Below are 16,642 nucleotides of genomic sequence, written 5' to 3' on the forward strand. Positions count from 1 at the left end.
GTTTTTGCAAAATACTTACCATACTTCATTTGACAGCAGATGAACCGGTCTCAGCCCATTATAAAGCTGTACTAGTCAAAAGACATACCGACAACAGTATGGCATCTCTTTTTTATAAATACATCTCAAATATAAGTTTATCAGGCTACAATATGTCCACAGGTCTTTTAAAAATTCTGCCTGAAAATGTTTCACTTTATAGCTGCACCTTCTAATTTGGACCTCAAAAGTGGCATTAAAAATGCATTTGATATGTGAGTAAATACAGTAATCTCCAAGACTCCCTATTACCAATACTGCTAGTACAATGACAGCAGAAGAAGAAAAGTTACCTGAGTCTTTCTTCCAACTGAGGCTTCAATACTACACCAGACAAGGCATCTTGAGAACGAAAAGTTAATTTCTTCACAGTTTCAATGGGGTGCTTCACGGTATCCAATAAAGAGAACCGTGAGGTCTCCCGTACAAGAGATGGTTTACCTAAAACAAAATATTAGATACCAACTCAATGTTTTACACTCGAAGCCTAAAGTAGTCTATGAATAATATATCTTCCAATCACTGTAGTATTGTATTCAATGTTTTGTTAAATTTAATGAGTGCATGCACACAATTCAATAACAAAGTATATATAATCAACCAAATGTCTTGTGTCAAATGCACTAAGTAACAAATTTATTTCCTTTGTCTTCACATTTCCAACAAAAGAAAAATATATTTGAAATCCTCAACAAGTAAGAAACTGTATCAAAATGATTGTGTGTGCTAGAAATGGAAAAAGTGTAAAACATTAAAGAATGGATGCTAGCAATGAGGACAGTAACTCACACCTTGATAAAACACAATAACAAAGTATTACCTACGAGAACGGTCATAAAAAGGCTACTGAATTCACAACATGATGAGCTATTATTTATAAATGGACAAGGAAATTGTTACACCCATAAGAAGTCATCAATTTGCAATAAAATTAAAGCCACAGAGTACCAATAGAAAAAGGCAAATGATTCAAGAGAACCTGCAGAAACGTCACTGCAAAATGTAATTACATAATGCATAAAAGGACCAGGGAAAAGGCTGGAAAGTCAAAACTGTGCACGTTCCAAGCCAGTATGTTTGCTAGACGAATATCACCACAGACCCATCTGAAGGGAATTGTACTGTGAGAATACATAAAAGCTGGATGGTCAGCTTGTCATGTACTCAACCATACTTGCCAAACTCTCACCACAACGACACGTTGTGGATATATACAAGTAGAAAGAAAGACCCCGTACCAATCCCATTAAACACACTATGACAGAGAAGAATGTCTTATCTGTCATATGCAGTTTAAGACAATTGTGGCTCATCCAGAAGAATCCTGCAGTTGTGACCCTGCACTGCATTTGCCAAGCTCAACAATAATCATCATCTGTCACTGCTTGAGCATGTCTGTTTCAAGAAAAGCATCCTCTGCAAAATTTGCCACTACATCGTGTGATATGTTGCCATTGGTATAAAGAACATCACAATTAGACGCGTAAATACAGTTACAATATTAAATGCAGATGCAACAGGGTTTGAATTGGCACCATTCAAGACAATGCAGCAATCCAGCACTGATGTTTCAGGTGCCATCAGGTTCAACTTCTATCACCTCTCACGTTAGTCAAGCTGTAGAGAAAGAAGGTAAGGCGGCGTCTTGCATTGACAGTCAGTTAACATATTAAATAAAGTGAACAGAATTCAGATTTCTCAGTAAAAATGGTATGGAAACCAAGTCCAGAGTTATGTGGTGAATCTGCCAGTTTGGTCCATAACATGCGGACACGGCTTAGAAACAGTCAAATTAACAACACCAGGAACAGAATATGAAATGATATCAAAGGATAAGGAAGTACGATGATATCGAAAAAATGAAATTATAAGAAAAACTCACAAATTCGTTTTTTTTTTGCAATGAACCACCTATTTTATGCAAAGTATTACACTGTGTGAATAATAAGTCTTTACCCACTTTCATTTCAACTATACTGTACAGAATTTTAAAATTTATAACTCCTATGTAGACAATATGTCGATATTACAGATTGTAGTAACAGCTCCGACGTCGACAAACACTGTTTTACCGATGGTTGCTTCATTATTCCCCTTGGAAAGCAATGGCCTGCTTTCCTTTTAAAACATGTCTTTACTCCCAATCATGCTGCTCTTTTTGTCAATGGAACTCTCCATTCGTGACGGCCGTCGTATTATTTTCTAGTGTATATTACTGAAGTGCAGTGCATTTTCACATTACATATTCTTGTAGTTAAGTTTTAACCTCAATAAGTATGGATACGGAACCAAAAGAACAAGAAAAGAGCAAGTTTTTGGATGAATAGAATTCATCTGATAACTGTCCATTGCTCTCAATTTATGTAGCGACAGTGAAAATGAAGTATCTGAAAACAAGGAACAATTAACATGTGACCCCAAAAAAGACATTACATACCAGGCTCATCTACATTTCCAACATTGGCAGCAGTCGTGTTGTGCGTACTGCAAACAGAATTTCAATGACCATTGACAACTTTAACCTTCTGCGTATAGATAATAGCGACACTGACGATAAAGGCTCCAATTGCGACAAAGTGGACAGAAATAGAGAGGTGAACAATGCTCATTCTAACCATACACGATAAAAATCCCTGACCCAGCCAGGAATCAAATCTGGACCTTCTAAACCGAAGACCTCGATGTTGACAATTCAGCCAAAGAACGGACCATGCCCTGGTGAATAACAGGTCATAAATGACCTAAAGATGGTTCAAACACACTTTTATTAACTAAATTCCATGTTCATTTCAACATATTAAGAGCATTTAATGAACTGCTTGGGACAAATCCATCATGTTACAAATTAGGAAATTTTCAGATGAAAGTGCAGAAATAAATCAGAGTGGACTGTTAGCAATATTGAAAAAATAATGGAATTCAAAGGGTTAAAAGACACAGGCTTCAAGTTTGTCAAAAGAGAACATAAACCTGTATTGAGGAAGATATTGTGTTGTGCAGATGAAAATATTTGCATGAAATTGAGGCATCACGCAGGTTACAAAATTTATTACTTGATAAATCTTGGCTTAACGATGGACAGGCAAATTTAAAAGCATAGATTTATTCTTCTGTCACATTCAAGAAACAGGTCTTTTTCCTGGACTTTCAACTGGCCTAAAACAGTTGAATGGGAAAGGGAGGTTTATCATTGATCATGCAGGTAATGACTCTGGTTTTGTGGATGGCTCCCACATTTGAATCTAAAATGACACGAGAGTATTATGAAGAAATGACAGGAGACTTCTTTTTATTGTGGCTTTCATCTCTCCTACGAAAACTCAAACCCATGAGCATGAGGTGGTGGTGATAACTGTTTTAAGACGAAGTACAACTAGTCAACAATCCTCTATATAACAATAATCAGAGAGAAAGAATGGAAGGAAACAGACACTTCGAAAAATGAAGGTATGGGCCAAAGAAAGGCAAGGGCCACAAAGGTTGTGAAAATGAAAGATTCCCTAGCCGTCACAAACCTAATAGCATCGGGGTCGGGAAAGAACAAGAGTGACAAAGGAAGGTCAGACAGGATATGTGAAAGTGAGGAACCTGGCACAAATAATTGGAAGCAATGCCGGGACTCAGCTGAGGGCCCCATGATCGTTAACCCACACTCCAAAGTTCAGAATCGAAAATGTATCGTCCCATTCTGTGCAAGTGGAACAAATCGCTACAATGGCAAAGTAGAAAGACCAGATCATTGTCTGATTCGACAGTCACTAAGTAGAATATAAGGCTAATATGATCAAAGCAGAACTCCTTCAATGGGTAAAGTCAATGCCAGACCAATATGATAAATATAACTCAGACAAAAGAGCCACAGAGCGACTTCCACCCTACCATTGCACTCTTAGTCCCACTTAGCTCATATGAAGTCAGGTAAAGGGTTATGTTGTGAGAAACAACATGAACTTCAAGCTACAATATGTAATTCTACTTTGCAAAACTCTCAAGAATGCAACCGCATATAACCGGAAGGACCGCATTCAGCGCACCACGAAAAAGAAAAATGACCAGGACATGGCAAATGGACAGCCAAACAGATTTTTTTTTTTTTTGCTACTGGCTTTACGTCGCACCGACACAGATATGGCGACAAAACAGATGTTCTGAGGAGGTATATTCTCACTGATAACAGCCAGAGCAGCAGCAATTCATTGAACAGTGACTGTAATAAGACTGGAGGGGGATACATAATGTGATATGGAAGAAATTGAGCCTTTCCAGAATGAGTAAGGAAGGCAAACATATGCACGGAATTTTATTTTTGTTATGAGGATGCCTTTGCTGGCAGGACGTTGTGTTTACGGTGCACTATGTCTTCTGGTATGGGCTAGAGCAATATTGTTACTTTCATTGATCTGTCTCAGCTTTATCCTTGGCTTTGACAAGATGAAAGTGACTGAGGTATGAGTGATGCTAGTAATGCCATTCCTTATGCAACCAGTCCCTGCTATGAATGGTGTGAAAATGTTGCTCATAGGGTCAGTTGGTGCATGCATTTCAGTGGGCTTGGCAGACTGATATGTAATAGCAACGGCTGGCTCAGTGAGGAAAGCAACGGGAAACTACCTCACTCCTCATTTCCCTAGTACGCCTCTTCAGTGATGCCTAGGCCATTTATGACAGCTGATGGCGGAGCTGTTGAGGATCCAACCAGCCTTCGGGCTGAGGACTAAACATACATACACATGACCAAAAGTGCCCAGATTTTTGTCATTTTGAGCAGTTTCTTTTCAATAGAAGTTGTTACAGGATTACCTACAGTTCTGGATGATATGTTCAATAATGCTATATCAGAATAGGAACTCTCCAAAGTGATAAATTTCAACTCTAAAGTTGCCTTCTAGCTTTTATGGTAGATTAGAGTCTAACAGGCGGAACACTTCAGCAAGTTGTCCAAATGTAAACCTTCCTACACAAATAATTTTGTGCCATAGCCTCTAAGTGCGATTTCTTTTATCTATATACAGTAAAACCTCGTATAGACGTTTCTACAGGTGACCAGGAAAAAAGAATGTGTTAAGCGAGAAAACGTACTATTGAATACACAAATAAAACCTATCCACCTTAAATGGAAACACTAGATACGATTTTTTCGGACATAATGGGATTTTACGTTGTATAACTGTGGGTACAGTGAAAATTCTATGAGAAGAGAGTATTAAAAGATGTGAGAAACACATGAGTACAAATATGAAAATTAATTCTGCTGGGGCTTGTAAAATAACAGTGCAGTGAAAAGTGTTAAGAACACCAAACAAATATGAAAAAAATTTCAATGGGTCCCATAAAAATATCACAGTATTATTGCAGACACACTCTTTCTAAAACAAATGTTAGAAGCCTTTTTTTTGGACCAATTTGTTATTAAATATTATTTTTCCGGCCACACACTTAGACAATGAATTGGAGGATATACACGGCCATGTGCGACTGCAACAGAATGACTTGTCGCCATTTTGAATCTGACAAAACTTCAACCGACCAAGGCCAATTCGAGTGATCGAGTCAAAACTGGAAGGTGTGAGTTTCAACATTCACGCCAATTCTGCGCGCTTGAAGATGTGGATGCCAATCGACTTGCTGACAGATTTCAATTTTGTGTTCAATAGTAAGGAATTTCACGACTTTACCCGTATCCATAATTAGGCTATCACAAGACAAATATACACCACACTGGTCAACTTCACACAATTATCCAGGTATAGGCTATTGCATGTGAAATATTCACTACCCTTCATTGTACAACTGAACACAAAATACATTTGTAACTTCTGAATGGAATCAACAAATTAATTTAAAATACCATCTAATCGATACTTTATTTCTTGCCTTTGACAGAAATATAAAGACATTAACAAACACAGGACATGTTTCGACCACTTAGCGATCACCTTCAGCTGTTTCTAAATAGCTTAGATGAAAACATCTGGATAGTAAGCACATTAGAACCTTCATCTATTTTCCCATGGGATCCTAAAAACTATTGCTCTAGGTGCTGGAAATGAAGGGAGGGGGGTAAGGTGATATGTGAGAAAGATAAATTACAATTCATGTCTACAATGATGAAAAAAATATTTTCTAATAAACATATTTAAAAATACCTTAAAGCGTCTATGGTGAGGCACTTTTTGTAAAAACACAAGGTGGCTTGAATAAAAAATCAATGTGTTCAGGTATTTGTTGATTGTATGTTGTGTTGAACTGTTTGACTTGCAATAGTCCTATGGTAACTTCTGTTATACAGTAGTGCGTAAAATGGCGGTCTTCTGATTAGGGCAGCTTGCCTCACGATCTGCAAACCAGCAGAAGATCGTAAAATGTTAAAATGTGTCATTAAACAAAAATGTTCCAAATTTAATTTGATCGTGGGAAGAAGGAAGTAATGAAAGGTTGTATTGTCTTAACTCACCTTTTCTGGAATTGTGTCTATTCCCCACTGCCTTGGGGATGTGGCTGTGTACAAGACTTAGTGTAATAATGATGTGACACAGCTTGTTTGTTCATACAATTTGCCGAAGAAAGGGGAAGCAGAGTTGCGTCGTCATCTAATACTGTACGTCACGTGAGGGGGGAGGGAGTACTAGCTGTGATTCCATGAAGTCTTATTTGATTATTTCACTTGTTCTTCTCATTTGTATTCTGTTTACCCATTCTATGTATTTACTCATAACCTCGTGTACGAGGTATTTATTGCCCATTCATTTAGTTTTAATTCCGGTCTTTGTTCTCTAATTTATCAAGAATAATGTGGATATTTTCTAGATTGTTCGTAAGACTTCCTTTACTGATCCTAGTGATGATTTGGAGATCCTGTCTGATGTTAGTAAATTTGTAGCTTGCCTCTTTCATATGAGCTCCCGTAGCAGAGAATCTCCCGTACTTCTCTGCAATAACGTGCTTCTGACATCTAATTATAAAGCTCCTTCCCGATTGTCCCACGTATGTGTTTTTTTGCACCGAGTGCATGTCAGCCTATAAATGCCTGATTCCTAAAATTCATCGTCCTTAAGTTTATTGACTGTTATGATTTAAGAATCTATGTTTCGTATTATTGTTAGTTGAGAAAACTACTTTGGTGTTGTGTTTCTTGAACAAATTTGTAATTTCGTAAATCCTCAGGTTATTAAAGGTGAATTTGACACACCTCTTTAGTTTCTCAGATTGCTGCTTTAGCCTAATTTGTTGTTGATATTTGCACTTAGTAATGATTTTGTTGATGATTTTCAAACTGAAACCGTTATATATGGCTTGTTGGCGAGTGTAAGTTATTTCTTTCTTTCTGTTTCTGTTAACAGAATTTCAAAGGCCCTGTTGACAAAACTATAGTGCAATTAAATTGAAAAAATAAATAAGGTAGTTCAACCTATTAAATACAAATAAATACGAAATGTAGTGTTACATTCCTATTTAATTATAAGCGGAAGCGGTACCGGTTTCGACCCCAATCCGGGTCATCATCAGCCGAATAAAACGCAAAAGAATTCTTTTCAAATACGTACAATTTCTTTGGATAACAGAATCTCAAACAAAAATCTTTCTAATTAATAATTATATTTTTCCTGCCGGTTACAGGTTGTACTTCAAACTATCCGTCTAAATGAAAACTTAACAAATTCGACCATAGTCAGCATAAATTCCTCTAGCGGACAATAAGAATGATCTAGAAAAATGAAGGACAACATAAAATCAAGACAAGTGAACTGAGCATTGAGTGAAACACAGTTGAACCTAATGAAGAACTAGTGTAGTGCCATAGAAGGAATTTTAGGAAGTTTTAGTTTAGAAATAGCTTTTTAATTTGTATATCTAATTTTATCATCTCCCTCCCCACCCTCCCTCACCATTAAGTGTCCTTTACCAACAAATTTTAATTATGAAATGTTTTATGCTTTTACGCCTAAGCTTTAAGATAAGCAGCTGATGATGATTGCCAAGCAACTTGAACATGTACTGCAATTTTTAATAACATAAAATTTAGCCTAAGGTTAAATAATAAAAGTATCAATCAGGTGGAAAAAAACATTTTTTTTTTTTTACTTAATTCTTATCTTGATACTTGTAGTCGAAAGGAGCCCACGATCCAAGTCATCAGCCCCTCATAATGGTACTTATCGTTAGAAAAGTAGAACCATGGTATTTGTAATGTTGCGGTACAAATCAAGAGTAGCGTAAATTAGTGTTATTCCACACATTATGGTACTACTCACACGTAATGAAATTCGCTTGTGTATTACAGACCACCTGTGTTTCGCACACTGCGACGCTATTGACAGGTGGTACTCCTCATACAGTTGGTACTAATCCTAGGCATGTCATCCCATGGTGTCACTCATATAGTGCTACTAATCACAGATACTGTAAAAGCCGTCACACTCTCGTTTGCTGCTAATCACAAAACTATGTGGTACCTAACATAGTGGTACTACGCACAAGTAAAAATGACCCATGGTGTTCCCTCATGGTGGTACTAATCACAAGGAGTTTCATGGTTCTAATATAATCATCCCTTGGTCGCCCCTTTTTTCTCGCCTCTTACGACAGACAGGGGACACCGTGGGTGTATTCTTCGTCTGCGTCCCCCACCCACAGGGGGTTGTGTGTTTGGACCGCGAGAGTTATTTTATTTCCCTCACTGGCAAGAAAATAATAAAATATACGGCAACTGAAAACAAGATATAGAAAACTAAATCAAATTATAATTGAGAATTTCGTAGTCTGCAAGACGTTAGCTGTATTTAACTGAAATAAGCACTCTTTTCAATACGTTTATGAATGTTAGAAGGCTTTGAATACTAAGATGATGAAATTGACCATGTTTATCTGTATTTTTGTCCTAACTGTGCAAGAGATGGCCAGCATCATGCACTAAGAAGACCACGGCTGACTGTCTGGAGATGGTAACCTGATGTCGACGGAGCTATCCCGAGATGACAGAGAAGGAGGGATGACCTGCCCATATGTTCCCAGAGACCAACACAATGTAGCAGACGTATCTGACTAGATGTCCTAAAGCATCTGGACACACCATCGAGGGAATACAAGGAAGAAAAGATAAGTCAATTGATATATTATTACAATAAGTAACTTAAATAGCTTGTTTTGAAAAGTGCCATTTTCTAATTACATGTAATATATAATTATGCAATGCTGTCATTGATTTAATTCAAGAAGAGTGAATTCATGTGTGAAATATCATTGATATAATGACGTAGGAGGATAATAGGTAGTCATGTAACTAAAAATGACAATCCTTTGGTTAGGATGTATTAGATCAGTGATAATCAAGTTATGCATTCGTAATGCTCTCTATTTTAAGTAAGAGGTTAATTTACTTCGGTTGTGGATATTGTATCGACATTGTGATTAATGTTATGATTGAATTAGGGTGTTAACCACGAAATGGAAATGATGAGGTACGATATACAGGTTATATTTGGATCATAAGATGACATATGAGCAATATGAAATGAATCTGAAGAAAATTGAGAAGGAAATGGAATATATAAGTGGATAAATGATAGCTATGAATTCATATGCGTCAAGTTAAGATATATATAAGGGATTATGAAATGAAGGAAGAGATATGATGCAAAGAATATGAAACAGACAATATGTATATGAAGAATGGTTGCATAATAATAAGAGTAATGATGGTGATGATCACTATTTCGTTGAGAGAGAAGAGATGGATGTATTTTAATGGTGATATTAAGTTAATTGATGCAATTTAAGGTTAAGAATGCATGTATTTAATTCCATAACGTATATTAATCCTTCAGTATTAGACATCCAGCATTGAATATGATCCATGCAGTTTACATATGTCGGATAGATACTGGTAGATCATCAAAATGAATTCATATAGGGAAGAGTGAGTGGAATTAGTCCACATTAACCAGAATTCTTGACCACAATCATGTTTATTTTAATTAATTGAGTTAGAATGCTTAATTTCTCATTTTAATGATATCACTGAAGAGGTTCTCCATAATTAGATCATGAAGATAGTGGTTATTAAAGTCTTCTTAGATAACAGACTACAAAATATCCAGAAATGAGGTTGAATAAGATGTTAAGTTATTGGTGACACACTAACAGGTAGCACATGATATAAGTAATTGGCACTTAACTGGATTTTGGAATTTTTTATTTTAGGTAAATGATCTACATAATGATTAGCAATGGTAATTTTTGATTTAAAAAATGAAACAATGTTAAATGACTTATCTTTCATCATTTCTTCCCTGAAATTTTGAAGATAAAAGCTACTGAATCTGAAATACTCGAGAAATGAATAAGAAGACTAGTGTTTCCCTTGTACTAACGATAAGTGATGGTGCTATAAAGCATGATTATAAAATGATTGACAGCTACATGCAGGCAAGTAGACTAACTTCTGTATACATCTGCAATATATTACATAAAAATGTTTGGATGAGAATTTAGGGAATTATTTTGCATTCAAGCAGAAAAATGAATAACCTAAACATGATTTTAATTTTAAAATGTCATAATAATGAGCATCAAGATTTTTTCTACTTTTCAAGAGAAGCAACGTATTTAGTCAAGCTTTTATTTTCATATCAAACATTTTGAACATTTTTAAATATTAATTAGCTTAATTAGGTGAAGAGATAGATTTCAACAAACTATTCAACTTTATTAAATTAAATATTCTTGAAATATAATAAAGTGATATTAGATAAATTTATTCTTTTTTTAATGTCGTCTTAGGTTAAATAAGTACTTATAAAAATCCGTAGATTAAGTATGATAGATATTTAGGAACCATTATGGATTAATTCGCAAGATGGAGACGTCCAATAAACTGATTTGTGCGAATTTAGCCAGTTAGCTCACCCGGTGACTTTACTCTTGGAACCTACGACCCGAATTAGATACTTGATAGATAATGATGAATTGAGCTAGTCAGGATTTCTTTGTGGCCCGACCTGGACACGGGAACGGCGCACTATATATGACTCAATGACTGGCAAGTAGCTGAAAGATTACAGAACGTGGCCCTTGATGGATGCAGTTCTTCTTCTGCCATACCCCCCCCCCTCTGGTGTCCCACAGGACAGTGTCGTAGGTCCCCTTTTTGCCCTGTTTATTTCATTGACACTGTTTCCAACAAATTCATGTGAAATCCTTCTCTTTAAGAATGACTATAAAATCTTCAAGCAGATCAATTCTCTCAAAGATACATCTACTTGCAAAATACACTTGATTCACTGTTACGCTGGTGTACAACATGGCGTCTTAAACTTCATCCCTCCAAGCGTTCTAGCATTTTGTTCATACTTTGTAAATCACCGTATTTCACAATTATCACCAGCTGAACCAACCGACTGCGATAGTTGATAATCAAGACTTGGGAGTGCATTTTGACCGTTTCACACATAAACAGGGTCACCTCCCGTGCTATGTCATTCCTTGGTTTATTCTACAGGTTTTCTGATTTCAAAGACACAAATGCCCTACAGAACATTCTATTTTTCCTGCATCTTACTGCTTGTGTAACACGCCTCTCCTGCCCGGTCCATTTCTTTTTATTCAAATCTCGGCCACTTTGACCGTGTACGATCTTTCTTCTGTGCAAACATCAGAGCCAGGATCCGCGTGTGTTGAAACTTGAGCACTAACCAGGTGCTTAGGAAATCAAACATTAAAACTCTTTCTGCTCAGAGCCAAGTAGCTGAGCTAAAGCTGCTATATAAAGCAGCTAATGATTTATTTAGATCACCAGAATTAGTTTCTTTATTCCCCTTCACGTCCCTTCCCGTTCTACCACAATGAAGACCATCCAACACATTCCTTACTCCTGGCTTTCACTTATCCAAAGCATCTCTATACATATTCCAGCCATGTTCAATACCTAATGTATTAATAGGAACCTAGATATCTTCCGAATGTATCCTTTCTTCTGTCATGATATTTCTCACACAGCTTAATTTTCCTTTATGTCGTTTATGTAAAAATGTACAAATATAAGACTGTACAGTTTATATTATGAGAATCTGTCTTCGGTAAACGTTTGTGTAGTTTTCATGTTACATTCATAATGCACATCTGCCTCTGCTGGCAAGACCTAATGCCTACTGTACACTATGTCTTCTGGTATGTGCAAGAACATTGTAACCTTCATTGATCTGTCACAGTCTTATCCTTGGTTTTGACAATAAGGAAGTGACTGAGATATGAGCAATACTAGGAATGCCATTCCTTATGCAACCAGTCCCTGCTATGAAGGGACTGAAAATGTTGCTCATAGGGTCGGTTGGTGCACGCATGTCAGTGGGCTTAGCACACTGATAAGTAATAGCAACTTCTGGCTCACTGAGGAAAGAAACGGGACACTATATCATTCATTTCCCTAACACGCCCCTTCAGTGATGCCTAGGCCATCTATGACACCTAATGGAAGAATGAATGAATGAATAAATTAAATAAATACATACAAAAATAAATTTCATTCAGTTGTCGAGAATAAGTTGGATGAAAACCACTGTGTTTTCACAACATAGATGGGCTGCCAGGATCAAATTTTCAGTATGCACCAGGTAATTGAAAAAAGCTATGGGAGGAATAGACAGTTATGTTTTGCAGATCTAGAGAAGGCACATGACAGAGTACTGATTTTTTTAAAAATTTGCTTTATGTTGCACTGACACAGATAGGTCTTATGGCAATGATGGGACAGGAAAGGCCTAGGAGTGGGAAGGAAGTGGCCGTGGCCTTAAGGTACAGCCCCAGCATTTGCCTGGTGTGAAAATGGGAAAAAACGGAAAACCATCTTCAGGGCTGCCGACAGTGGGGTTCGAACCTGCTATCTCCCAGATGCAACCTCACAGCTGCGCGACAATAACCGCACAGCCAACTCGCTTAGTGCAAAGAGTACTAAGGGAAAAATGTTTGCCATACTGGAGGACTGTGGGAATAAGAGTATATTATTAAAATTAATCGAAAGGCATTTATGTTGATAATTGGTTTGCAGTGAGAATTGATTGCAGAATGACTTCTTGGTTCAAGGTACTTACAGGGATTACAGGAGGCTGTAATCTTTCACGTTTGTTGTTCATAGTTTACACGGAGCATTTATTGAAAGGTATCAAGAGGCAGAGAGGGAAAACGTAAGCAGTTTGGCCTATGCCGATGACTTTGTCTTAATGGCAGATAGTGCTGAAAGCCTGCAATCTAATATCTTGGAAGTTGAAAATTGGTGCAATGAGTATGATATGAAATTTAGCCTTTAGAAGACTAAACTGATGTCAGTAGGTAAGAAATCCAAGAGAATGAAATGTCAGGTTGGGAATATAAAGCTGGAAGAGATGGATAATTTCAAATATTTAGGATGTGTTCACCTAGGTGATATAGTGGGTGAGACTGAATCAAGGTGCAGCAAAGCTAATGCAGTGAGTTCACAGCTACGATCAACAGTATTCAGCAAGAAGGAAGTCAGCTTCAGGATGAAACTATCTTTACACCAGTCTGTTTTCAGAATTTTTCTTTATGGGAGTGAAAGCTGGGTGGACTCAGGGTATCTTATTCATAAGTTAGATGCAACAGACATGAAAGTAGCGAGAATGATGCTGGTACATACAGATGGGAACAATGGCAGGAGGGTACTCTGAATGAGGAGATAAAGGCGAAGTTAGGTATGAACTCTATGGATGAAGCTGTATGCACATGCCAGCTTTGGGTGGGGTCATATGAAGCGAATGGAGGAGGATAAGTTAGCTAGAGAATAACAGACTCTTATATACGGTAAGAGATGTAAAGGGAGACCAAGACGATGATGGTTAGACTTGGCTTGAAGAGGCTTGAAGACTTAATGCTGAAAGGTGTAACAGTATATAATGAAGATGTATGTAATTAGTTGCTGGAATGAAGTCTTTTAGCCCAAAAGTTGGTTGAATCCTTAAAAAGCAACACCAAAGGTTATTCAACTGCAGAGAAATTTACAAAAGCCAATGGTGACACCATAATGAGGAATACAAGGTATGGTTAGTAGTGAGGTACCAAGGTAAAAACTTGATACAATGGATTAGTTATCTAAAACACAGGTTGTTTTTATCTTTTCATATAAGGGAATTATTGCTGGCAGAAAACAACTATCTGAAGATGACAAAAAATCACAATACAGCCTTGATAACTTTTTTAATATCATCTCTTACTGAAGTGGAAAGGAAGTTGCAAAAATTGTTTTAGTGATCTTACGAGACACATTAAGCAATCAAGTTTGTAATTTTGTGCTACTGTAGATAAGTAGAATAAAGCCACAGGACCTTCAATTTTACATGGAATCAAAACCACAGCTACAAGACTTCATTTGAAAGGATGAAAACCGTAAGGGTACAAGTGACATTTTTAAAAAAATGAGTTAAGTGCAGGATGTAACTCCAGAGGATGTATCCTTTCACCAGCAAAGAGATGCAAGTGATAGCGGTAATATTCTGCGCTCTAGTGATGGGTGGTATAACAATCAATCACTACTGATCTGCATTTAGGACAGTCGCCCAGGTGGCAGATTCCCTATCTGTTGTTTTCCTAGCCTTTTCTTAAATGATCGCAAAGACACTGAAAAATTACTGAACATTTCCCTTGGTAAGTTATTCCAATCCCTAACTCCCCTTCCTACAAACAAATATTTGCCCCAATTTGTCCTCTTGAATTCCAACTTTATCTTCATATTGTGATCATTCCTACTTTTAAAGACACCACTCAAACTTATTCGTCTACTGATGTCCTCCCACTGTTGGCCTACAAATATGAGTGTTCATATGAGTGTTAAGATGTTTAAATGCCTTTTTCTCTGAATGACCAAAATGCTACTTATACCGTTATGGTTTTCATCCATTCATTTAAAAATGTTGGAATTCAAAACCACAGCCATCTTGGTAGAAAACAGAGACAATGTCACTCAACTACCCTGACACCATTGTGCACACTGACGTCTAAAAAGCAGCATTGATTCATTCATTCATTCTGTTTGACAACCAACAGTTGTGTAAAAAAGGAAACCAACAAGCTCAATCTTCACTTTAAATATATATAAATCAATAAATCCCAGTAGTAACACTGTCAAAGCTGAAAATGTGCCCATCATCCAAGATTAAAACTCAATTCCCCACTCTTTAGGCAGGTGCAATATTTCTTCCCCCCTGGCAATCTATTCACACAAGTAGCACCTCGGCCATTTGATAATAATGTATAACGGGTGATTGTTTAGTCCGCCCTGTCAATATTTATTAATAGTGGAATTATTTATATGTACATGTTTTGGGAGCCTTAACCACATGACGTACTTTGACGGATCTCTCCGTCCTGGCTATGGACTGCACTCTGGTACAAAGACGGATCTCTCCGTCCGCGCGTAGTGTATTTCCGGACCAGCTCCAAGCCGCTTTCCTTTGTGAAAGGATTTGATAGTAGTAAGGTAACCTCTTGACAGATGGAATCACTGTTTTATTCCATTGATGTATTCGATAAACGCGTCTGTGCAGTTATTCCGCGGAAAGAATAACCAGTATCTTACCAACCTCATCGTAAGCGAAATCATGGCTGCCTCCATGTTGAGTGACGAAGCAACTATGTGGGAATTTTTAGAAGAGAATGACATTGATATAAAAACAAGCGACGAATAATTTAGTGGATACGGAAAGTAGTGAAAGTAGTTTGTGTGATAGAAACTTTAGCGCTGGTAGGGGTGAACAAAGTGCTGTTTTGCCGTCAAATATGTCACTGAATTTTAGGCCTACAACTGATGCCGCACCAGCGGCTTCTAATCATGTTTTACGCGATAGGGAATGGAACTGGGAGCACGTAAGTAATACTCCAGAGTATCATTCATGCATCGCAACTGGTGAAAAAGTGTTTACCAAAGGCACCTAGGACAATGCCCGAACAAACTACAAGTTGTGAACAAATTTCTAACAGCAGACTTTCCGGGAACATCTAACCAATGAGGTAAATGCTTATGCAAGTAAATGTCTTGTATCGGCTGCCGAGGATATAAATAGGGTAATATCATCTGGAAAGGAACACTGGTTTCCTGTATCTGTGGATGAAATGAAGGCCAGATTACCTTGAAGTGATAATGTATGATGGAAAAAAGGCGTTCAGACCCAATCTTGTTGTTGACTACAACTGTGGAAAGGGTGGTGTTGATTCCCATGACCAGGGACTCACATCATTCCCCCCTGATGAGGAAGTATGTAAAAGGATACAAAAAATATTCTTCGACATGCTAGACGTGACACTTCTGAATTCCAACATCATGCATCCCCTCCTCAACCCTGAAAAGAAGCAAGTAGGCTTTAACACCTTCCGGATCAATTTGGCCGAACAGCAGTTGGCAAATGTGACCTTGCCTGACTATCCAAAATAAGGCATCCAAGCCCTGGGGATAAAAGACTGAGACTTCAAGAGAGGCACTGGGGACACTTTCCGACCAAAATGCTCCCAACAACGAAGAACGTTATCCCATCACGGAGATGCAAAGTATGTGTGACACGGGGTCTGAGGAAGGAATCTTCATTTGAATGCCACCGGTGCA

The 16,642-nt window shown here is 37.5% G+C and overlaps 1 protein-coding gene across 1 annotated transcript in view; it reads right to left on the reverse strand.

The window, feature by feature from the left end:
* The window catches only part of bor (ATPase family AAA domain containing bor), a 140,877-nt gene that overhangs the window by 65,629 nt on the left and 58,606 nt on the right, over positions 1–16,642 (reverse strand). Inside the window, exon 5 of the mRNA XM_067149928.2 lies at positions 333–480. Within this exon, the coding sequence (XP_067006029.1) occupies positions 333–480 (148 nt within the window). The remainder of the gene's footprint in view (positions 1–332; positions 481–16,642) is intronic.

Source organism: Anabrus simplex, chromosome 6, assembly GCF_040414725.1.
Source record: "Anabrus simplex isolate iqAnaSimp1 chromosome 6, ASM4041472v1, whole genome shotgun sequence".
NCBI classification, from domain to species: domain Eukaryota; kingdom Metazoa; phylum Arthropoda; class Insecta; order Orthoptera; family Tettigoniidae; genus Anabrus; species Anabrus simplex.